The sequence below is a fragment of the Panthera tigris genome, chromosome A3, assembly GCF_018350195.1.
Source record: "Panthera tigris isolate Pti1 chromosome A3, P.tigris_Pti1_mat1.1, whole genome shotgun sequence".
Classification (NCBI taxonomy): domain Eukaryota; kingdom Metazoa; phylum Chordata; class Mammalia; order Carnivora; family Felidae; genus Panthera; species Panthera tigris.
In genome coordinates, this window is record NC_056662.1 from 29466900 (window position 1) to 29491684 (window position 24785).

The following is a 24785-nucleotide window of genomic DNA, read 5'->3' on the forward strand; positions in this document are numbered from 1 at the left end:
CTATAGGGCTGCGTATAGAATTTGAGGATGTATTTGTTTTCCCCAGAATGTCTAAAACATTGCCCTGACTCCTCATTTCCAGGCATGGAGGAGTCTACTGCTATCCTGATTCTTAATCACACTTTGTGTGTTTTGGGAAGATCATTCCTTTATCATTCATGTCCTGAAATTTTACAGAAATGTGTCTTGATGTGTATCTTTTTCATTCATTATGTTGGGTGCTTGATAGGGTTTTTGGAGCCTTGGTTCTTGATTCTGGAAATTTTTGGTTCTTCAGTTCGGGAGATTTTTCTTATATTTGGAAATTTTCTTCCATTGTCCATTTTCTCTGTTTTCTTCTTCTAAAATTCCTATTATTTAGATATTAGACATATCCTAGATTAATTCTTTAATCTTTTACATTTTTCTCTCCCATTGACCTTTGCTTTGAATCTCTGTTCTTTTCCTTTTTAAAATAAGCAAGTATGTATATATTCCTTTTTCTTGTGTTTATAACACAAATTATACACATATGGATTGTGTACATTTCTGCACATTGCTTTTTTCCATTAACCTGTCATGCTTGTTCTATATTACAGTAAAGAACTGCTTCATTGTATGGATATACCTTAACATATTTATCTGTCTTCCCTATCAGTGTTCGTTAAGGTTGTTTTCAGAGTACTCTTAGAAACAGTACAATTTGTCATTTCAAGCATACACGAGAATATTGGTAGGATAAATTATTTTAAGTGTCCATTTGTAAATTGGTGGATATTGCCAGATTTTCCTCTGTTGGGAAATTTATTCCTATAAATAGTGTGTAAGAGTGCCTGTTTTCCTTTGCTGTCTTTAGTGCCGTAAATTATCAAACTTTTGGATCTGTGCCAGTCTAACAGGTGAAAATTAGCATCTCAAGTGTAGCTTTAATTTGCATTTCATTGAGTGAGGTTGAGCATCTTTCCATATTTGGAAAGATCACTTGTATTTCTTTTTCTAAGAACTCTGTTGGTATCCTTTGCCCGTTTTTCTTATTAGAATGTTAGGCTTTTCTGACTCACTTATAGAAGCTCTTTAATGTTAGGGAAACCCTGGGGCACCTGGCTCAGTCAGTTAACAGTCAGACTTCCACTCAGGTCATTATCTCGCGGTTCGTGGGTTCGAGCCCTGCTTCGGGCTCTCTGCTGACAGCTTGGAGCCTGGAGCCTGCTTTGGATTCTATGTCTCCCTCTCTCTCTGTCCCTCCCCTGCTTGCGCGTGTACACGCTCTCTCTCTCTCAAAAATAAACAACCATTTAAAAAATTGTATTAAATGTTAGGGAAACTTTGTGTACCTGTGATAAAGTTGCAAATATTTTCCCCCAGTTGCTCATCTAGTTTTTCTGCATTGCAGAAGCTATCATAAGCAATTTCAAATTTTTTTAATTAAAAAATTTGTCAGTTTATTTTAACTAAATATTTTCTAGGTATTAGATCATATATAGGAAGGCTTTCCTTACTCCAGTATTACAAAATAGTTCTCCTTATGTTTTCTCCTAGAGTTATGGTTTCTTTCTTCTGTATATGTACATTTGTGTGCATGCAGGTGTGTGCATAAATCTTTGATCGATCTAAAATGTATTCTGATGTGAAGTGTGAACTATGGATCTGTTTTTTCCCCAAATGGTTAATGACTTGTCCCAATACCTTTTTTTCTAAATATTTATTTATTTATTTATTTAGAGAGAGAGAGAGACGTAGAGAACATGAGAGGGAGGGGCACAGAGAGAGAGAGAGAGAGAGGAAGAGACTCCCAGGCAGCCTCTGTGCTGTCAGCTCAGAGCTGTACTAGGTGTTCATCACAAACTGTGATATCGTGACCTGAGCTGAACTCAGGAGTCAGAAGCTTAACTGACTGAGCCACCCAGACGCCCCTGTCCCAATACCTTTTTTTTTTTTAGCTTTTTTTTTTATGTTTATTTATTTTTGAGAGAGACAGAGACTGAGCGTGAGCAGGAGAGGGGCACAGAGATAGAGGGAGACCTAGAATCCAAAGCAGGCTCCAGGCTCTGAGCTGTCAGCACAGAGCATCACACGGGGCTCAAACCCACGAACCATGAGATCATGACCTAAGCCAAAGTCGGACGCTTAACCGATTAAGCCACCCAGGCACGCCCCCCCTCCCCACCCCCCCCACCCCGCCCGCCTCTTTTTGTTTCTTAGTTTGGTGTTTTTTTATGTCAGTACCCTTTAATGAATAATGTTTTTTTCCTCACTGATTCAAAATGCCACCTTATCATATATTGAATTCTGATATCTGATGTGTATTTAGGTTCTCATTTGTTATATGAGTTCGATTTCTTGGCATTTTTATTTTCTATTAATCGTTTTCTCTGTCCAGAAACCCCACCGTTCTGTTCTCTGTACAGAACCCCACCGTTTTAATAATTGTAACTAAAATAATCAGTATTTGATAAAGTGAGTCATCCCTTGTTAATCTTATTTTTCAGAATTTTGCTAGCAATTCTTGATTATTTTTCTTTATGAACATTAGAATCAACTTATATAGCAGGAGAAAAGTTTCTATTGATCATGTCACATTTATAGATTAACAGGGACAATTGACGTCTTCAAGTCTATCTAAGAATGCAGTGTATTCCATTTGCTGAATTCTTACTTCGTATTTCTTGGCAGTGTTAAAGTTTTTGCCACTGATGTTGCACATGTTTTGTTCAGCTCATTTCTAGATATTTCAGAGAGATTCTTTGTTACTTTGGTGTTTTGCTTTGTTTGTTGTTAGTATAAATGGAGTATTTTCTTCCACTGTGTCCTCTAACTGGCTGCTGTCGGGGCTGTGAAGGCTTCTGCTACTGTCATTATTTTTACTGTCATTTTTGACATACATCATTATTTTAGTTTTGAGTATACTACATAAAGCTGTTGGGTTTTGTAGGTATATTTTATCCTGATCATCTTAATAAATTTCCTCAATGTTTGGAGTGCCTGGATGGCTGTTGGTTAAGCGCCCAACTCTTGATTTCGGCTCAGGTCATGATCTCACGGTTTGTGAGTTTGAGCCCCACATTGGACTCTGCACTGACAGTGTGGAGCCTGTTTGGGATTCTTCCTCTCTCTCTGTCTCTCCCTCCCTTCCTCTGTCTCTTTCTCTCACTCTTTCTCAAAGTGAATAAGTAAACTTAAAAAAATAAATTTCCTCAGTGTTTGACATAATTTTCTTCAATTATCATGCCTTCAAATTAGTCTTTCTTTTTGTCTTTAAATGATTTGATGAGTATCTTCAGAACAAGGTTAGAAAACAATGGTAAAAGTCAGCCTTGTCTTGTACCTGACTCTCAAGGATGCTTTTAGTGGTTTTCCATTAATACGGCGCTGACTCTTGGGTTGAGATATAAACATATTTATCATGTTTAGGATTTATTAATTTATTCCTGTTTTGAAGAGCATATATGTCAAATTTTGCCAGTTGCCTGTTCAGCATCAATGAGCAAGATCTTTCTGATTTTTTCCCTCTTTTTATAATACGCTATGGTGAATCATTTTAATAGATTTCCTAACTTTATTCACATTTCTGCAAAAAAAATCATACTAGGTCATGTTGTATTTTTCTTGAATGAACTGTAGCAATTTGTTTGATATTACTTTATTTGGGATTTTTCCATTGATAATTTGTAAGTTATTTCTAAATTAAATTGGTTTATATCTTTCCTTTATATGTGTGCTGTTTTTTAATTTTAATTGTATGTGTGCTATTTTCGATAACTTTTAGTTGTCAGTGTTTTGTTTTGCTTCACAGAAATCATTGAACTTAACCTAGAAAATTGTGCATCTCATTCATGTTTTCAAAATTACTTGAATGGGTTTGAAGAAAAGTCATCTCTTAAGATTAATTTCCTACATAGTGTTAATATTTGTTATCTTACATACTTGTGTCCATTTTCATGCTTAAGTTGGCTAACCATTTATCTGTTTCACAGTTTGTTGCTTTTTTCCTTCCAAAGAGTGGGGGTTTTTTTTCAGTTTTTATTTTTCAGTTTTTATTTCATTAATTTCTTTTCAATTCTTACTCTTTCTTTTTGCTTTTCTTAGATTTATTTTGTGCTCTTTCTTTCTTCCTGAGTTGAATGCTTGACTTGTTTACAGTCTTCCCAGTTAATTAATATATTTAATACTATGAATTTTTGTAAGCACAGCTTCAGCCATATCCCATAAGTGTTCCTGTGGGTAGTTATATTAGTTATGGTGCATTCTAAATATTCTGATAAAGACAGACCAAAATTCAGTGACTTAAGTAGACAAAACTTTGAAAAAGTTTTCTCTGTTAGTATATAGAATTTGGTCTACACTGGTTAGATTTTATTACCTGTTGCCATTTTAAGTCCTTTATATTTTTAACTTAATTTTGCCCTGTTGTATTTCATGAATGACCTAAAAGACATAAAGGCCTGTAATACAGTTATGTTTGTATTTCTCTTTGCCTTCTTATAGGTGCTGCGTTGCCTTTGTGCTCTGAGAGGACAAACCACTGGTTAAAGTTTAGTGGGTCTGGGCAATCTTGTTTCCCATTTGTTGGAGGGTACCTCATTCTAGCTCCAACATACATAAAGAAAGAGCTGATTTTGTCTTAACTTAGGTTGAATAGTAATGTTTTTCTTTAATTTGAGTGAATGTTTCTATTTTTCACTTACTACACAGGTAATTCTGACTCGAAGGACAGAAGAGGTGAGCCAGTCACCTTATGTCTGTTGTCCCTTTTACAGTGTACGGTATTCATCATGTTTCCTCTGCTCAGTCTTGGTAACCTTGTGCATCTGTACGGTTGTGTGTTTACTTTCCCTTAAATTGTTTCCATATTAACCTCGTTCACAAGAGTAACGGAAACAAGTATTCATTATGTTTTCAAGTACAGATTATGGATTCTAACAGTTATGATATCTTTTAGATCTTTTAACAAGTAATAAAACAGCTGTATCTTATTTTATCATATCACCTTGCTAATATCACCTTTTGGTGATATTAAGCCATTATTTCTACACCAGAGCTAATTCCTAATGTCTAGTCCATAATTGCCTATAAACATCCTAGTTTTTTGTGTTGTTTTCCCTAGTCTATAAAGCATCGACCCTTTGTCATTTTGTATGGATTTTATGGGTTTTCACCCTCTAGCGTGACATCCCTGTGACTGGAGATGCTGTGTCAGTGGTCTAAGCAGGACTGCCGGATCCCTGGTCACCAGAGAACAGATAGGGGAGCACTTGTGTGCAGTGACACATTTTGCTTAGGAGAGTAGTAAGACTGTCATCAGAGGGTGTAAGAGAAAGAGATCATCCAAAATCTAAGGAATGATCATCACATTTGAGTTTCGAAATATTAATCTGTGAACCAGTTTTTCTCATATGTCACCTACTTTATTAAATGAGACTTCTTGAGGCTTTTTGTTTTCTTACTCTGTTATTTAACCATGCACAATTTTTCCTGCATAATTAAGTAATGGAACATTTGAAGGCTTATGAATTCCCACTAAGTAGAAAGCATCTGAATCAGAAAACTAGATATATAACCCTTTATGTGTTGTCCATCTGCCAATGTATTTGGTGAGGATTAGTGAGGTGTTATACTGTGCACACATGTCTTTTGATTATCCAGCTCTCACTTTCTTAAACTCAGGAACTGGATTCTATTAAGTAGTGTCTTTGCTATTCACATTTGCTTACTAGATTTTCACTATCAGATGTAGAACTTAACAGATTTATGTTGCAATAGATAATTATATTTGCTCCTTAAAACTCTTTTAACCAATCCGAAAAGTCCAAGTGGTGTAAGCTTGATGACTAAACATATAGCTCTCTGATTTCTTCCTCTACATAGTGTGTATTTTCTTAATATTTAGTCTTTCCTTGCCCCCCGGTATTATCCCTGTTTTACCTAGGTAACAAATAAAGATTTGAGTAGTTTTAATATTATGATTAAAAAGAAATAAAATTACCTTGATTATCTAGATTATTGCTAATTGTGACATTATTTATATGTACTAGCCCATATCCTTTTTAAGTGAAAAAAATAATTTTATATAATTGCTTTTGACCAAACAGGAAAATGAAGACATATACATATTCTCAGCAATATCTAAAGCCCCAAATGTAATGACACTTTTACCAGAGCAGATCTTTAGAAGTATTTCTATAAATTTTGATATCACATTCTAATTTTAAAGCCAAGTGCTTTCTGAGAAATGAGGCAAATTTTTTAAAAATATTTGCATCATAATGGGTTTGCTAAGCGAAGTATGTCATATGCAGATGAATTAAATTACCAGCTTTTCTGCACTGGTCTCTGGGATGGGGTGCTTTTGAACAGCAGTGGCTGGTGTTTTAATTGTCAAAACAGAAAGGAATAAAAAGAGAGGAAGGGAGGCAGGCAGCTTTGCTTCCTTTCTTTTGAAGTCTAAGAAACTGGTTGTTTTCTCATGTGTGTGTTTTTTTTTTTAATGTATCCCTCATTATTTAGTAGTACTAGCTTTTTTTCTGATTATGGTAAAATATACTTCCTATCAAATTTGCCATTCTTACTGTGTTCAGTGGAATTAAGACATTGTCGTGCAACCATCACCACCATCCATCTCCAGAAGTTTTTAATCATCCCAAACTGAAACATCCCAAATTAAACACTAACTCCTCGGGGCACCTGGGTGGCTCAGTCAGTTGAGCGTCCAACTTCGGCTCAGGTCATGATCTCACAGTTCGTGGGTTCAAGCCCCGCATCAGGCTCTGTGCTGACTGCTTGCTCAGAGCCTGGAGCCTGCTTCAGATTCTGTTTCCTTCTCTCTCTGCCCCTCCCCCGCTCACCTTTGTCTCACTCTGTTTCTCAAAAATAAATAAATGTAGAAAAAAATTTTTTTAAACAAAAACCGCTAACTCCCCGTTTCTCCCTTCCCCCAGCCCCTGGTAACCACTACTATATTTTCTGTCTCTATAAATTTGTCTATTGTAGATACCTAATTTAAGTGGAATCATAGCAATATTTTTCCTTTTGTAACCAGCTTTTCTTTTAAAACATTCGTACTGGTGTTAATTTGGGTGGTTTGTGTAATATATAGTAATGCATTAAGTGCAGTTCAGGTGTTATCTTTTAAGTACATCTTCACCATGCGGTCCCTGGCCACTAGTACACTCTCCAGCTGTTATTTAGTCTTCACTAATTTTACATAACAATTTTATTAGTTTTGTTCTAGAGAAAACCAACTCTGAGACAGATTTGCATGCAGCAAGTTTACTGGAGAGTACTTTCTCTCTCTGGCACCTGTGAAGCAGTAAAGGCAGTAAGTAGTATTGAGTAGAGACAGGACATGAGAGCAAAGGTAGGAAAGGCCTCAAATCCTGCAGGGAGCTTGGGAGCTGGAATGGGGTTGTAAGAGCTTTTCCCTGGGCCAGGCTACTCTCTCTCTCTCTCTCTTTTTTAATGTTTATTTTTGAGAGAGAGAGAGAGAGAGAGAGACAAGAGCGTGAGCGGGGGAGGGGCAGAGAGAGAGGGAGACACAGAATCCAAAGCAGGCTCCAGGCTGTGAGGTGTCAGCACAGAGCCCAATGCAGGGCTTGAACTCAACGAACCGTGAGATCATGCCTTGAGCTGAAGTCAGAAGCTTAACTGACTGAGCCACCCAGGCACCCCAGGGCCAGGCTACTCTTGTAGGCCAAGGGCAGTTCCTGTGAAAGCCCTTGACTAAGAATTGTTAGCCACTAACCCTCCTAGCAGCTAGGAGAATGGGTTCTTTGGTCTTGAAGGGGAATCTATAACATCTCCTGTTCTCAGGAAGTTTGAGCAGGTGGTGATGCATATTCTCATTCATCTATTTAGAGATTTTCTTGTGTGAGAAAATGCTATTGAATGATCTTGATATATAAAGGCTAGGGAGTGAGTGGCATAGTGGAATGTTCAGAGAAGCAGTGTATGCTGGTTAAAAGCCTGGGCTCTGGAGCTAGACCATCTGGGTTTGTGTGTTGACTCTTAACCACTTACTAGCAGGGGGGGATAGTTGTCACACTTTCCTGTGACTCTTTCTGCCATTTGCAAAATCAGATAGGAACACAGTGTCTTTCATAGGGTTGTTTTGGAGAATGAAGTAACACATATAATGTACTTGACCTAGTGCTGGGTCAGCACATAGCAGTTGCTCAGCAAGTGCTGGCTATCACATTGCTACTCCTACTATTCTGTTATTGTTACAGTTGATGGGAGATTAAGGAGGTCAGGAATCTCAGTTGGTCAATCAGGACTCACAGAAACAGGGGCAATCGTAGGCCTCCTGGAGGCTGGTGTGTGCACAGATCCCAAGGCAGGATCATCTTGCAACGGTACCACTATAACGGTAGACATTTAGCTGTTCCTCTGCCCTGTACCTTTTATTTTATTTTATTTTATTTAAAAATTTTTTTTTAACATTTATTTATTTTTGAGACAAAGAGAGACAGAGCATGAAGGGGGGAGGGTCAGAGAGAGAGGGAGACACAGAATCGGAAGCAGGCTCCAGGCTCTGAGCCATCAGCCCAGAGCCCGATGCGGGGCTTGAACTCACGGACCATGAGATCGTGACCTGAGCCGAAGTCGGCCGCTCAACCGACTGAGCCACCCAGGCGCCCCTGCCCTGTACCTTTTAAACAAGGTTCTGCATAAACGCATCTCCTCCTACCTTTTATTTTAATAGTTTTTTTTAATAATAGGATTTTTACATAAGGACCTTATCACTGATAATTGTTAAATAGCAAGAACACAAGGTAAAGCTATTGTAATCATACTTTAGATTATTTTAGGTGTAATAGTTTATATAACTGGGTTTTTTTTTTTTTATATCCAGAAATAGTATCCTCTAAACATTTGTGAAGAAGGAGCCCTTGAACTACAGAGTTCTAGAACCAGACACAGTAAGCATTCTACTGAACCACAGAGGCTCCTTCAAGTTTCTCAGCTCTCATCAGATCACCTGCTCCCCCTGGCTTTCATACTTTGCTAAAGTTGGAATCTAGAAAGAGGTTCACATTCTTGTTTAAAGAAGTATTTTTTTTTTGATCATCATAGTAAGTGACATTATTGTGAACTCCATTTTTAATGGCTTTCCCTAAGTAATCATATATTCATTCAGTACCTGTTAGATGTGAGGATTCCAGAAAGAAAAAAATATACATTCCCTGTCTCATGGAAGAAACTCATGAACACCAAGCATCAGAGCCCACTTGGCTACACACTATTTGGATATACCATGCAAAGTGTATTTGGATATACCATGCAAAGTGCTGCCAGGGAGCTTGAAAACATTTGTGCCTGGAGAGTGGGAAGGAGGCATGAGGATGAGCTTTAGGCAGTTTAAATTAATATGGTGACTGAGGAAAATGAAGATGCACCAGGTAGGGTGAAAGAGTAAGTCAGGTGTATGAGGAACTGTGCACCGTTGATGTGCATGAGTTGGGGAGTGGCCAGATCTAGCCTCGGCACAATGGACCCGGTGGTACAGTGGGCCCAAGGGTCAGGGTGTCTCTTGGTGATGGGAAGGAAGGAAATGATGACATAGTCAGATTTTTGTTTTAGAAAGATAACGCCAGAGGCCTTAGGGAAGATAGGTAGGCAATGGAAATTAGTTTCTCAGTAATAATTTGGCCCTAGACAAGATTGGGCTCAGCCCAGTGGTTTGGGCTCTTGAGGCAACCTGATGATTTTTGCTGTTTTTAGAGCCAATAGGAAGGACTTAACATTTTAACTCTGCCTTTGAGAACTGATAAATACTTCTGTCAAAAAGTGTAGAGATGACACAAAATGGACCTCAGGAATTGAGCTAGAGGAGTATGACTTTTACTTCAGTGGTTATTTTTGTAGTTGGCCAAGGTGTGTCTGAGTCTTTAAGTGACTCACCTGTCTACATGTGAACCCTTAGAATAACATGACCCTTTGTTTTCTTGGAAAAGGGAGATAGCAAATAGACGTCTATTGTCCCAGAATATCATTTTAGTATTTTTGAAATTCTGTCCCATAGGGGCGCCTGGGTGGCTCAGTCGGTTAAGCGGCCGACTTCGGCTCAGGTCATGATCTCACGGTCTGTGGGTTCGAGCCCCGCGTCAGGCTCTGTGCTGAAAGCTCAGAACCTGGAGCCTGTTTCAGATTCTGTGTCTCCCTCTCTCTGACCCTCCCCCATTCATGCTCTGTCTCTCTCTGTCTCAAAAATAAATAAATGTTAAAAAAAAAAAATTAGAAATTCTGTCCCATAGTCGGAGTCTAAAAAGTGAAATTTTGCTAGAATGGATAGTGGATAGGAGGTGGGGGAGCGCAAGGAGTAGACCAATGTGCTTGCCTTGCCTACTACGCCAGCCTGTATCATGCAAGGCCACCTCTCTGGAAGACCTAGACCAGGACATGCCTTAGCATGATATGACAAGTCTATCCAGTTATGGAGGAACTCTAGGAGAGTGCCTTGATCCTGAGTCTGTGTCCAAGTCTGAGATTTGATACAGGGAGCTATAAGTTCTCTCCTCTTTTGTTAATAGATCTGAGTCTCCTTCCCTCACAGCAGTGTGGAGATGTCTTTCCTATCTGTATTGTTTTTAACCATATCAAAAACATGGGTGTAGGGGCACTTGGGTGGTTTAGTGGGTTAAGTGTCCCAACTCTTGATTTCGGCTTAGGTCATGATCTTATGATCATGAGATTGAGCCCTGTGTTGGCTCCTCTGTGGGCATGGAGCCTGCTTAAGATTCTCCCTTCCTCTGCCTATCCCCCGCTCATGTCCATGTGTGTCCAACTCTCAAAAAAACCCAAAAACCATGGATATAATTCGTATGTCAAAAGGTAAAATCTTGCTTCTGTGACAGAGGACTGTTCTGGCCTAAAAGCATGGAATAGTTAAAGTGGTGCTGTCCTGTAGTTTATGAAGAGCCTGGAGAATAGTGTCACTTCGTGGTTTTGCTTTAGAGTGGCAGCTTTTTATGGACAAGTTAATGTCTGTGCTTAGTCTCCTCACCCATTCAAACAGGGCTAATAATGGTATCTAAGGGTTCTTAGGTTAATTGAGTGATATAATATGTGCATGGTGCTTTGCTCTGTGCCTGCTATAGAAGTGCAAAAATACTCACTGTAATAATTTTTTATTAATTCCTAAGTTATCAGGCCAGCTGAGTCTCTTGTCACATTGCTTGCAGTTGTTGCATTGGTCATAAACAATACTGCACTGCTTCCTGGGACTTGTTCCATCCATCCATTCATTCAGGACTTGTTCTGACCACCCCACTTTACATCACAGAATGCTTCCTCCATTTCCTCTTTTACCCTGCCTTATTTTTCTTCACAGCACTCATAACTACATGTATTATATATTTCTTTACTTACCTGTTCTTTCTTCCCTACTAGACTGTGAGCTTCATGAGGGTAAGAAATTTTGATTTTATTCATTACTGTACCCTCAAGACCTGCCTGACACAATAAGTCACTCAAATATTTATTGAATGAAAGAATAAATACTGAGTGCAGGGATATCTCAGTGTGATCTTGAATCCATGCCTTCAAGAAATTTGTAATTTAATGGACATATAGTCAATGACTTTGATTCAGTGTGATTAGTGTTGTAGCAGAGTAGGTACATAGTGTTATGGAAGTCCAGGAAATGAGCCGTTACTCACAAAAGGTGATATTTGATCTGGAATTGTATAAGTGGAGAGGTGGTAATAACATTCTAGATCAGGGTTTGGCAGACTTTTTGTATCAAGGACCAGATAATATATAATTTCAGTTTTGCAATCATACTATCTTGGTCATATCTATTCAACCCTGCCTTAGTAGTGCAAAAGCAGTCATAGATAGTGTGTAAATGAATACGGATGTGCTGCAATCAAATTTTATTTATACAAGCTGGCAGTGGGCTACATTTGGGCTGTAGTTTTCCTGTTTTAGACAGAGACTTGCCTGAGCCCAAAATCTGGACTGAGGTTCTCTGCTAATATGTGAACTTTTGGATGCCAAGGCCAAGTGTCTTCCCTTGACATCAGGCACTTTGCAAATGCTTCTTCTTTTAAACCATCCATTAACTGGAAGAGGTGGAGAGTGATAATACGTTTGTATTTCATAAGGCATTCCACAAAGTTTCAAGAGGTTGTCACACTACTACTAAGTAGGATAATAGGTATTTGAACTCTCAGGTTTGTCTGACCCTAAAGCCCCATGCTCTGGAAATGGCTTTCTTTTGACCTCCTGCTGAAATGAAAATTTGGCTAGATAATAACTCCAGGTTCAAAGTGCTTCCTAAGAACTTGGTAGACAGGGCACCATTGGCTTTGGCGATGGTATTATAGATGTGAAGTCATACATAAATCTGATTCTTGTTTCTCTATTACAGGGAAACTTTTTTCTTCCGTTGGAAGTTTTTAAGGGTGGCTTCTGGTTAATTGGTTGATTTCAATCCAAAGTTTTAAAAGCTTGGTCAGGATGTATCTAGGTAAATCTCCTTTTTCAGTATTGCCACTCAAACTTGATGATCCCTTTTGGCCTGATAACTGAGCAGACTTTCTTGTATACTTTCTTTCCTTCCTACCTTACTGTTCTCTTCTTTGGGAACTCCTAGATCTGTCCAGTTTGTCTCTTTACTGTCACAGTTTCTATCTCACTCTTACTGCTTTGTGTCTTGGGAACTTCCATGATGTGGTTTTTCACATTACTAATTGGTTTTTCAGTTTCATGTGTTCTCCTGTTCAGCCTTTCTGTTGAGATTGTTTCTCCCCCAGTCGTGTTTTAGTTTCTAAGAACTTTCTTAATTTTCAAATTGCTCCTTTCCCTCCCATTTCTTTTGTTGTAGTAAAACACACATAGCAAAATTTACTATCTTAACCATTACTAAGTGTACAATTCACTGGCATTGAGTTCACTGACACTGTTGCGCAATCATCTCCACCATCCACCTCCATAATTCTTTTCATCTTGTAAAATTGAAACTCCATACCCACTAAACTGTAGCTCTCCATTCCCCCCTCCCTCCAGCCCCTGGCACCCCCCCATTCTACTTTCTGACTCTGAATTTCACTACGCTAGGTACAAGTGGAATCATACAGTATTTGTCTTTGTGTGACTGGCTTATTCACTTTGCATGAGGTCTTCAAGGTTCATCCATGTTGTAGCATATGTCAGAATTTCCTTCCTTTTTTAAGGCTGAAAATATTCCATTGTGTGTGTATACACCATTTTGCTTGTCTGTTCACTCACCAGTGGCCATGTGGTTGCTTCTGCATGTTAGCTGTTGTGACTAATGCTGCTACAAACATGAGAATACAAATATCTTTTCAAGATCCCGCTTCCAATTTGGGGGGGGGGGGCATATACCCAGAAGTAGAATTGCTGGATAATATAGTAATTCTATTTTTAATGTTTTGTGGAACCACCATACTGTTTTCAACAGTAGCCGTACCATTTTACATTCCTACCAGCAGTGCACAGGGCTCCAGTTTCTCCACATTCTGGCCAACACTTGTTATTTTCTGGAGTTGTTTGTTTGTTTGTTTGATAGCAGCAGTCCCTGATAGGTGTGAGATTGCTCCTTGTTTTATAGTGGCCTTTTAAAAAAATTGATGCAGTGTGCTGTTGCAATATATTTTTATTTTTTTAATATGTATATTTTTAATGTTTATTTATTTTTGAGAGAGAGAAAGAGAGCATGAGTGGGGGAGGGGCAGAGAGAGAGGGGGAGACACAGAATCTGAAGCAGGCTCCAGGCCCTGAGCCGTCAGCACAGAGCCTGACGCAAGGCTCAAACTCACGAACCATGAGATCATGACCTGAGCCAGAGTCGAACGCTTAACTGACTGTACCACCCAGGTGCCCCGCAGTATATTTTTAAAGATTATTCTATTTAAAGAAATATTCTATTTCTTGTATTGTGTCTGTTTCCCAGGACTACCATCACTGTCCTTGGTATCTGTGAAGGTCACTTACAGAGCTCTGGTTGAGCTTTACCCTGGAGCATTGAGTGGATTAGAATGTGCTCACAGTAGGTATCGCTTCAGGAGGACAAACAGGGACGTATCCTAAACTAGGGGTTCAGTCATGGTTTAGGAAGTTGGACGCAGTTCTCCTGTAGGTGGAGCTGCCTTCCTTTCTTTTTTCCCCTTCTTCATGTCTTGTGGCCACCTAGAATTACCTCAGGCCCAATCCTTGCCCTTTCTCTGTCATCAGGGCTGACCCAGGAAACTCTCTATGGGCCCAGTGTACCTAGCAGTCATGTGCAATGTAAAAACCCTTTCTGGGTGCCAGTTCTAACCAAACCAGAAAAAAGCGTTTATGAGGCAATCGGGGATATTTAAACAGTAAGTGAATATTAGATTAGATTAAGGAATTAATGTTGCTTTATAAATAGGTTAATGGTATTTTGGATACGTTAAGAATCCTTATCTCTTAGTGTTACATATTGAGATAATTACAGCTGAAATGATAGGTTCAGCTTTGCTTTAAAATAATCCAGTGGGGGAGGGGTGGCGCCTGGGCAACTCAGTCCTTTGAGTCTTGATTTCAGCTCAGGTCACGATCTCATGGTTGTGAGATCAAGTCCCGAGTCAGGTTCCATGCTGAGTGTGGGGCTGCTTAAGATTCTCCCTTTCTCTCTGCCCCTCCCCTACGTGTGCACGTGCTCTCTCGCTCTGTCTCTCTCAAAAAAGAAAAAAAGAATAAAATAATCCAGAGGAGTGGGTATAGACCAGTGGTTCTCAACTCAGGGTGGATTTCTCCCAGAGGACATTTGGCAATGTCTGCAGGTGACTTTGGTCATCACAATTGAGGTTTTCTGCTGGCATCTAGTAGGTAGAACCTAGGGATGTTGTTAAACATTTTACAGTGCATATGACAGTCCCCCCACAACAGAGAATTATCTGGCCCAAAATGTCAGTAGTGTGAGGTTGAGAAGCCCTGGTAGAGATTTAAAAAACTGACATACAGTGATAACGTTGGAAGTGAAGTGATATGTACACAGGAATTTGCTGTAGTGTTCTCTTTATGTAAGTTTGAAAGTTTTCCATAATACGAAGTTTAAAAATATATGTGCAACTTATATTTAAAAAAAAAAAAAAAGCCATCAGCACTCTCTGACAGAACTTCTACTCTATATAGAGTGCTGTTTTCCCAGCTCAGTCTGAATGGGGCACACAGCTTGTTACCCAGCCTGTGGGTGTACGGGCCCTGCATTGACAAACCTTTGGTTAAATACCATCCTGCTACCCCAAGGCCTACATTCATCCACGGGTGGGCCTGGTTGACTCTAAGCTTGGGGTGTTTCCAGGCCCAGACTTGTTGAGCTAGTACTTAACCTTTCAACTGGAGGCTCTTCGGCTCTGATTGATCTCTCCAGTAGTCCAGTCCTTCTGCGTTGTCTTCTGCAGATCCCTGTTTCGGGTCTACTAATGCCACTCTTTGTTGCCTTCCAGATTTGCTTTTGATTCATTAGTATTTTTATATTTCTTCTATCATTTCAATGTAATTTTGGGAAGAGAAAGAAGTAAGATTATGGATTCAGTTCACTCTCTTGAGCCAGATGTCTCTAATTACCTTCTTTTTATGCATGGTGGACAGCCCTTTGTGATTGACATTTAACACAGCCATATTTAGCGATAAGTCATTAATCTAGTATTTGTTTAGTGCCAAATGTATGTGAAATTCTGTCTGGGTTTTAAGTATGTGGTGAGAAACAAAGCAGGTACATAATTCTTGCCCTTGTGGAATTTATGGTGTAAAGGACGGACACTCATTAATCAACTACGCTCAAATAAGTATATAACTACAAAGTGTGGGAAGTATTATCAAGAGCAGTAACAGAATGCTTTGTGAGAATAACAAGGAAGATAGCAGCCAGTACTGACTGAATACATACCGTGCGTACCTGGTTACTGCGCCAAGAACTTTACATGGATGATCTCATTTAATCTGCAGATAACTTATTTTAGAGATAAGGAAACTAAGACTTCAGATCCTAATTTAGTTTTAGGAAGTCAAGAGAGACCTCTCTGGGAAAAGTAACACTTAAAATGAGAACTGAATGACTAGGAGGTAGCCAAGCAAAGAACGGAGAGAGGCTATGTAAAGCAGGAAAGAATAACATATTTGAAGGCCTAAGGAGGGAATGAACTCAGCATGAAGGGTGTTAGAGGCAGAAGTGGAGTGAGCAAGCAAAGTGTAGCAGGGGATAGGGTGGGCAGGGGCCAGCGGGGGAGGTTGTTCTACGCCAGGGTAAGGGAGTTAGATTTCCTTCTAAAGGCTTGGGAAACTATCCAAAGGTTTTATAAGAGAAGATGGTCTGACTCGCTTTCTTAGAGACCACTCTGCCTGCTTTGGGGAGAATGGATTGGCAGTGGACAGAGGCTTACTGTGGTCCAGAGGAGAGAGGTTGGGGATTGAAACTACAGTGATGGCAACAGGATGGAAATAGGCAGACAAATTTGAGGCATTGATTTTAGCCCTAAAACATATTACTTGTAGCTGGGTTGGATATAGATAATAAGCAAGAGGAAGAAATCAAGGGGATATCCACGTTTCTTGAGCAGCAGGGTGCGTGGTAGTGCTGACTACTGAATGGTGAGGGAAAGGTTTTAGACACGGAAGGTTTCACTGCCTGTGAAATTTAAGTGGAGGTGGCATATAGGCCCAGAAGAGAGGTCTGACCAACCAGTGCAAATGTGGGCACTGCTAGCATATCATTTGTGCTTACAGCCATCTGTCTGATCAGATTGGCTAGATAGAGGTCAGGAAAGAGTGCCAGCGTGTGCCTGGGTGGCTCAGTCAGTTATGCCTCTGACTTCCGCTCAGGTCATCATCTCATCGTTTGTAAGTTCGAGCCCCACATCGGACTCTGTGCTGTCAGCACAGAGCCTGCTTGGGATCCTCTGTCTCCCTCTGTCTCTGCCCCTCCCCTGTTCACACTCTCCCTCTCTCAAAAATAAATAAACATTTAAAAAATTAAAAGAATTTAAACAAAGAAAAAGAAAAGAGGCCAGGGACGGAGCCCTGAGGAAGTCAGACACTTTGAGACCTGTTGTTGGAAGAGGAACAGCTAGTAAGGTTAAAACGAGGTGGAGCAGCCAAGAGGTAGAAAATCAGAGGAGTGCTTTGTTTTGGGAACCAAGAGTTGAAAGTTCTTCAAAAAGGAGGGAGTACGTAGCCGGTTTGAATGCTCATTTCATATGAGAGCCACATACCAGGGTGTGTTTGAAAATTGCCATCAACATGGGGCGCCTGGGTGGCTCCATCGGTTAAGCGGCCGACTTCGGCTCAGGTCATGATCTCTCGGTCCGTGAGTTCGAGCCCCGCGTCAGGCTCTGTGCTGACAGCTCAGAGCCTGGAGCCTGTTTCGGATTCTGTGTCTCCCTCTCTCTCTCTCTGACCCTCCCCTGTTCATGCTCTGTCTCTCCGTGTCTCAAAAATAAATAAAACATTAAAAAAAATTAAAAAAAAAAAAAGAAAATTGCCATCAACAAAGAAGCATGGTATACCTCCCATCTCTTTTAAAAAACCTTTCCATCCCACATCTCCCTCCAGCTGCTGTTCCTTCTCTCTGCACCTCTTTATGGTCAAAGTCCTCACCTCAGAGACGAGGTAGTATCTCACTCTCTTCTCTTTCCATCTTTATTTCACTCCCTTTTGGCTTTCTCACCGACTGCTCAACTGAGACCACTCTTTGAAAGGTCACCAATAGGGGTGCCTGGGTGGCTCAGTTGGTTGAGCGACCGACTTCGGCTCAGGTCATGATCTCACAGTTTGTGAGTTCAAGCCCCGCGTCGGGCTCTGTGCTGACAGCTCGGAGCCTGGAGCCTGCTTCGGATTCTGTGTCTCCCCCTCTCTACCCCTCCCCTGCTCACGCTCTTTGTCTCTCTATCTCTCAATAATAAATAAACGTTAAAAAAAAAAAGTCACCAATAGCTGCTGTCTTGTCATATCTTGTTTCACTTCTCTGTGAAACTCACCTACTTAAAATCTATTGACAGTATCTGATTGAGTTGATTACTCCCTCCTTGAAACACTCTTTTCTTGGCTTTTATGATGCCATATTCTGCCAGATTACTTCCCATCTCATGACTGCTGCTTATGAGTCAGTTTAGCTAGCTGATCTTTTAAAAGAATGTAAATCCAGTTATATTTCTTCCCTTTTCAGAGCCCTCCAATCACATAGCGCTTCTCATCACATTCAAAATTAAATCCACGCTGCTTACCATGGCCTACAAAGCCCCAAGTCTTCTGGCTCCTGCCCACCTCTGCAGTCACATCCTGTACTAAAACTGGCCTTTGTGCTATTTCTTGAACCTGCCAAGTTGCTAAGGGAGATTATGCTTGCTGTTCTCTGTACCTAGAAAGCTCCTTGTGCAGATCTTTGATGGTTTACTTCTTCACATTATTTAGACCTCTGCTCAGTGTAAGCACTATAGACCTTCCCAAACTACTCTAAAATAACCCCCTCTAGCCCATCAGTCTCTCCCTTTACTCTTCTTGATAACACTTGCCCTTGTCTGAAATTGTATGTTTACTTGTTTGTGAATAATATGCCCCTACTTCCCCCAGATTGTAGGCTCTCAGTCACTTGTCTGCTTGATGACTTCTCTGTTCTCAGAGTCTGGAACAGTGCCTCGCTACAGTTACTGATCAAGAAGACAAGTCTTTGGGTCACCTGGGTGGCTCAGTCCAACTTCAGCTCCAACTTCAGCTCAGGTCATGATCTTGCAGTTTGCGAATTCAAGCCCCGAGTCGGGCTCTGTGCTGACAGCTCAGCCTGGAGCCTGCTTCAGATTTTGTGTCTCCCTCTCTCTCTGCCCCTCCCCCACTCATGCTCTGTCTCTGTCTGTCTGTCTGTCTCAATAAAAAATAAAAGTTAAAAAAATTAAAAAAAAAAAAGACAAGTCTTTGAGGTGACAATGATGGATGTAATCCAGACCATATGTGACAGGATTGACCTTTGCATGGGAGGGACACGCCCTCCCTTTTAGCGAAACGGAAATGGTGAAGTTAGTTACAAACACAGACTAGTTGTATGGTTCGTGGTGGGGGTGTGGGACTGGAGGAGGATGAGTCGGCACCTGGTTAGCTGCCATGAGAAAGGAGGCTAAGTATTGGGTGGATAGGAAGCCAGGCCCTTTGGAATGAAGGGAGGAGTTGTTCTGTCTCTGAGCCAGATGTTGCTGTAGTTGAGCTCCTGGTAAAAGGTAGCCATGCAAAGAGGTACAAAAGAGTACCCGGCATTTTTAGATATGTAGTGCTTAAGGATCTAATGTCCCTTGCTTTAATCAGGAACATTATTCTCTATGCCAGGAAACCATTTGAGTTTACAATAGGAAAACTGCCCTTTTACCTTCCTCTCCTATCCTCTAGATGGAGCCCATTGAGACTAGGACAGAGTGCACTGATGGCCCTACACACCTAGCTTGCCATCAGGATTGATATGTTCATGCTTTCAAATATTTGAGGGTTTTTTGGTTTTTGTTTCTTGTGTGTGTGTGTTTGTGTGTGTGTGTGTGTGTGTGTATGTGTGTGCGCACGCACGCATGCGCTACGCACTGTTTTAGGCTCTATAGCAATGAAAGAAACAGAGTCTCTGCCTTATAGGGCTTTTATTCTAATGCAGGGAGCCAGTAAACAAATGTCCAAATCAGAGATGGGATGGGCGTGTCACTCTGGGTCCTCACCCTACCTTTTGCCTCGCCTTCCACCCACACTGGCCCTGGGGTGGCAGTGGAACATGTTCTGTCTCTCACTCACTATCCATGGCCTGCCATCTACAGAAGCATTGAGTGAGCTCTCCATTGCATACGATGGTAATGACGTATTCTCTCCATTTCAGATGAGACGCCAATTATTGCAGTGATGGTAGCCCTGTCCTCTCTGCTCGTGATCGTGTTTATTATCATAGTTCTGTACATGTTAAGGTGAGCATGCTAAAGCTTCTACGTTCTCTTGGACTCTGTTTCAATACCCCAGGGTCTCAGTATGCCCACACAGTCCAGAAGATAGTGAGATAAGAACAGTGAATAGGATAGAGGGGACCGCCTTGTGATACTAAAATTAAAATTCTACATAGTAATGGTTTAAAAGCTCTACATGGTCTTCCTCAAGACCCAGCCCCTCCGCTTTGCTTCCATCTGCCCAAATCCAGTCCCCAGCTCCAGTTTAACCTAAAGCCCAGGATGGTGGTTTGAGGTTGAGGGAAAAGATATAATCTGTGTCATTGCTGTTAGGTGGGTTAAGATCCTCAGATCTAACCCTACTGTAGCAACCCCTAAAAGTACCTGAATGGAGAAGGTGCGCTGACTAGAGACCTATATTTCTAGTTGGGGGTTTGGGGGCACACCTAAGATCTAGGATCCCTGACCCTGGTGTGCTGAACTGAACCGTGTGAATTACAGAGTTCCCCCTTCTGACTTTCTTCAGGGTCCTCTAGATATTGTTCATCAAACAGGAAGGAAAAGCAAGCAAGGGGAAGCCAGGGGAGAGAAGAGAGAGATGCATTTGTCCTCTTCCTGCTAAAGTTACTGCCCTGGCTAATTGGGATTAACTCTGCCCTTATCTTTGGCTTAAGCTGCTCTGTGCTCCCTCTGTTCTTTTGCAGGGATAAAGAGAAGGGAACCTTACACACCCCTACAATTTGTCATGTGTCTCCACCATTCTGCAGGAGACTTGTAGCCAGACCTGTGCCCACCCAGTCTGAAGCTCCGGGCTTCTCCCTGATTGCACCGGGGAAATACCAGCATTTTAGCTTAATAGGGATATTCTTATCTCCCCTCCACTGTATTCTACTCACTTACCCCTTCTCCACCTGGTGTGGCTGTCATCTCCAGTCAGTCCTGGAACTGGAGCCACACAGAGGAGCCATACAAGCCAGAATATACTGTTATGGCACCTGGGTTGAATTCTAGTGTGCTGAGGATGAGCAGGAACATCCTGAGGCACTCGATCACCCTGTAATGGAGCTGCCTCAGCATGTGCAGGACCTGTCTCTAAAAGAACATGTTTATTTGGTAAAGGAGATTTAGGATGCTGAATTGATACATGGAAACATAAAGCTAGTGATTGGTCTCTCCTGACTCTATGCTTGCTTTTTCACTATGAACATTTTCTCATTAGGTTTAAGAAATACAAGCAAGCTGGGAGCCATTCCAATTCTTTCCGCTTATCCAATGGCCGCACTGAGGATGTGGGTAAGGCCCCCCCTTAATGACATGGGGAACCTTCATGGAGAAGAAAATCAAGAAATTAGGGGTTTCCCATCCTAAAAGGGCAGGGAGGGGGAAGACTTGAAGAAAGCAGTCCTGGTTTTTGGAGGCCTGGTGCATGAGATAGAACACCCAGTTTAGTCTCCAGAGAAGGGCTGGGTCTCCAGAGCACCTGACCATGACCAACCTTCCTCCCCCTTGTATACTGCAGAACCCCAGAGTGTGCCACTTCTGGCCAGGTCTCCAAGCACCAATAGGAAGTATCCACCCCTACCCGTGGACAAGCTGGAAGAGGAGATTAACCGGAGAATGGCTGATGACAATAAGCTCTTCAGAGAGGAATTCAATGTGAGTTCTTTGCCGAGGCTGGTGTGTCAGCAGGGAGGAAGGCAGACCGAAGGTCGGGCCTTTTGAGTCACGGGGTAGAAAACAGGTTTCTAACGGGTTAAGAGGTGAGAAATTTTCTACCAGGTTCATCTGACTCCTTTCCTATGTGATCATAGACAGGAAATGAAATAGGGTTTGCCTCACCTCTCTCATCTACCCATCCATCCATCCATCCATCCATCCATCATCGCATCTGTTACTTTGTTTGTTTAATAAATACTTACCAAGCATCTAATATGTGTGAGGCACCAAGGATTTGCTGGGGAGCAAAAACAGATCCAGTCCCTGCACTCAGGGAACTCACTGTCCAGTAGGAAAACCCCCATAAATAAGAACAAAAATATATAAATTCAGACAGTAATATAAGACATAAAGGACTGGTGCATAGTTGTAGGAGCCTATATTAAGAGGTGGCCTTTTAGAGTCTGGAACAGGGGTCGCAGAGTGTCTTAAGCAATAGACAATAGGAATAAGTCAGTATAGAAATGAAGACCATGAAAGACTGCTGAGCACAGGCCTCATTTGGGGTATTTAGATTTGTACTTTTTTTTTGTAACTCCCTTAAGGAAGCTGAACATGTTTGTGGATCTACCAGTTGATATTTCCAGCCACCAGTTCTGATTCCAGTTCAGAACTTCCTTGAAGAAATGTTTTAATTGAGACCTAATCATAGGCGAGGGCATTGGTAAAAGTGGTGTGGGAAATATTGCAGGCACTGGAAATAGCAGGAGCCAAGCTATCACTAGTAAGGGTGGGTAAGGGAAGAGCACATCCAAAAAATAAAGAAGGGCTGTGTGTGACTAAAGGGCAGAGACTTGGGGAAGTGGTAAGATACGAAACTGTGTAAGACAACTGGGCCAGGCTGTAGATGTTGTGGATTGTGATGAGAGAAGAGAAAGCCATGGACCAACCAGATTTATATTTTGAGAAAAATCATTCTGGAAGCTAAATAGAGAAGAGCCCATAGGGAGACCAGAATGGATGCAGGGAGTACAGTTAGGGGCTGCAGCAGTTGTTAAGAGCCGAGGTGCTGATAGGTTGACGAAAGATGGTAATGATTAGAGAGAGGGGGATGGACAGAGAGGAACAGTTCCAGAGTTGGCTAATTCATCAACTGGGGCATTGTTAAACTCTCAGTCTCCTTCACATCTTCCCACTCAGCCATGTGTCAGCTTTGTCTTTTAGGCTGACTCCCCTCATGTTGCCAAAACATCTTCCTCAGTTCTAAGTGCCACAAGGAGGTATAACAAGGTCCAGTGGGAAAAGGATGACTGTTTCTTCCTGTGTGTCTCCTTTTATCAGTGAGGAAAACTTTCCCAAGAGCTTCTGAAGACTTCCCTTGTCACATGCTCTTTCTTAAATCAGTCACAAGCAAGGGAGAATTAGGCTTACTGCAACTGACTGAGATCAGTCCAGATTTTTCCTGTGTCGTGTCGGGGTTAGGCAGACAAGCCCACAGAATGGAAGCCATAGTAGCAAGGGGGAAGGGAAGAATGGTTATTGGGTGGGTGAGTCACCACTCATATCTGTTTTATCACTAAAGGGCTTAGAGGAGTGGAGAGTGATGTGAGCAGCTTTGCACTCTGACAAAATCATTAGCAATGATGTGGAGAATAGATAGGAAAGAGGCAAGAGTTAAAGCAGGAGACCATTTACCGGGCAAGAGTTAATGGAGTAACTTGGACTCTTTTTTGGCTATTGGAAAAATGGCATTGTGTAGTGCTCATTATTGATTGGGAACATTTACCTCATCCCCGAAGATAGCACCCAGCCTGAATACCATAGCTAGGTCCCAAATAGGCACTCTACTATTTCATAATCTATAGTGCCCACTGCTTCTAGGTAATAGGGTTTGTGACCTCATGGCCAAATGTCTTTTTCTGTGAAATGAGTTTTTTGTTTGGAAGCATATTGCCTGAGATAAAACATTCCAGTAAATCCCTGGATGGAGGTGGTATTCCTAGAGGCGTGGTAGGCAGATCTAAACAGATATTGTGGTGAGAGCCAATTGCCATGCTACCATGGCCTCTGTGTTCATGGCTTCATTGGGCTAGCACCGAAGGTAGTGGAGGAAAGGGCCGAGCAACATCTCTTGGGTTTTTAACGGTGAATGCTATCTGGTGAGCATACAGGTGAAGCATAAATATTTCCTGTCTTTCTTGTTCCAGTTGTCCACCACCCAGGGATCGGCTTAGATCCTGACCTCCAGTGAGGTAGTGTGATACCTTGCTTGAAGTTCTGTTTCCTGGAAGGATTTCTCTTCTGTACTCATTCAGGACATCCCTTAAGTAGATTATCCCGTATTAGTCCACTTCCAGAATGGGCCAGTATGTCTCACAGAGCCATTTGTGCACTAGGCTGGACTTTTTTCTTCTGTTAACTGTTGATATCATTGGGAAGTTAGGTGTGTCTAGAGTGGCTAGGTGGCAGGTGTTCTGTGCACATCACTTCCATCTGGTGGTAGAATTTTGTTGGACATGTTTAAATTTGTGGCTTATTAAGTCATATACTACTTAGCTGATAATGGGCAGCTGAAGTCACTTGAATATCTAGTTACCCATGGTCAGGCTTATCGTCTCTACCAGAGCCCGATGCTAAGCTAGAAACCCAGCTAAACTTGCTGACAGGATCATGGTTTTGTCCCCAAATCCTAAACTTTTTCATTATGATTTTTCTGCTCAGCCTTAAGCACAGACAGTTAGGGCCCCACAGGATCAACCAGAACCAATTTCTTTGTGGCCTGGGTTAGCTAGAGAGCCTTCTCTCTTTTCAGATCACTCAGTAAATGAATCAGAACAGGACACCAGCATGCATGTGGTATAGGCTGTCTTCAAAATCTAAAATGGCTCAGCATGCATCAGTCCTTCCTAAGGAGGGAGGGGGATGGGCAAGGAGCAGCAACTTGTCCTTCATGTTGGAGGGGATATCCTGACATGCCACAGGTCTTTGACTTTCAGAAAATTTGGCAGAAGTGGCAGGCCATATTTTTGATGTCCAGCCTGAACAGCTAAGGTACATAATTCCTTCAAGTCCTGTGAGCTTGATGTCATCAGCATAGTTGTCAGGGTGATGCCCTGTGAAACAGACAAAATCCTCATGAACCAGATCACATCAGAGAGAGGTCAAGATGATTAATCCCTGAGGCTGCTCCTGCCATGAGAACGGGAACTGCTTCATGTAGTCTTTGTGCACGGTAGAGGAAAAAACAGCTATTAGTCAATA

General features: G+C 41.5%; 1 protein-coding gene across 7 annotated transcripts in view; it reads left to right on the forward strand.

The window, feature by feature from the left end:
- Positions 1 to 24785, forward strand: part of PTPRA (protein tyrosine phosphatase receptor type A) — a 158906-nt gene that overhangs the window by 88740 nt on the left and 45381 nt on the right. For 5 of the 7 annotated variants that reach the window (XM_042980793.1, XM_042980796.1, XM_042980794.1 and 2 more), the window contains 4 exons: positions 4672 to 4698; positions 19808 to 19892; positions 21088 to 21161; positions 21388 to 21524. In XM_042980793.1, the coding sequence (XP_042836727.1) occupies positions 4672 to 4698; positions 19808 to 19892; positions 21088 to 21161; positions 21388 to 21524 (323 nt within the window). Of the gene's footprint in view, positions 1 to 4671; positions 4699 to 19807; positions 19893 to 21087; positions 21162 to 21387; positions 21525 to 24785 lie in introns of those variants that run through there. The other 2 variants (XM_042980791.1, XM_042980797.1) reach the window with 1 other exon arrangement.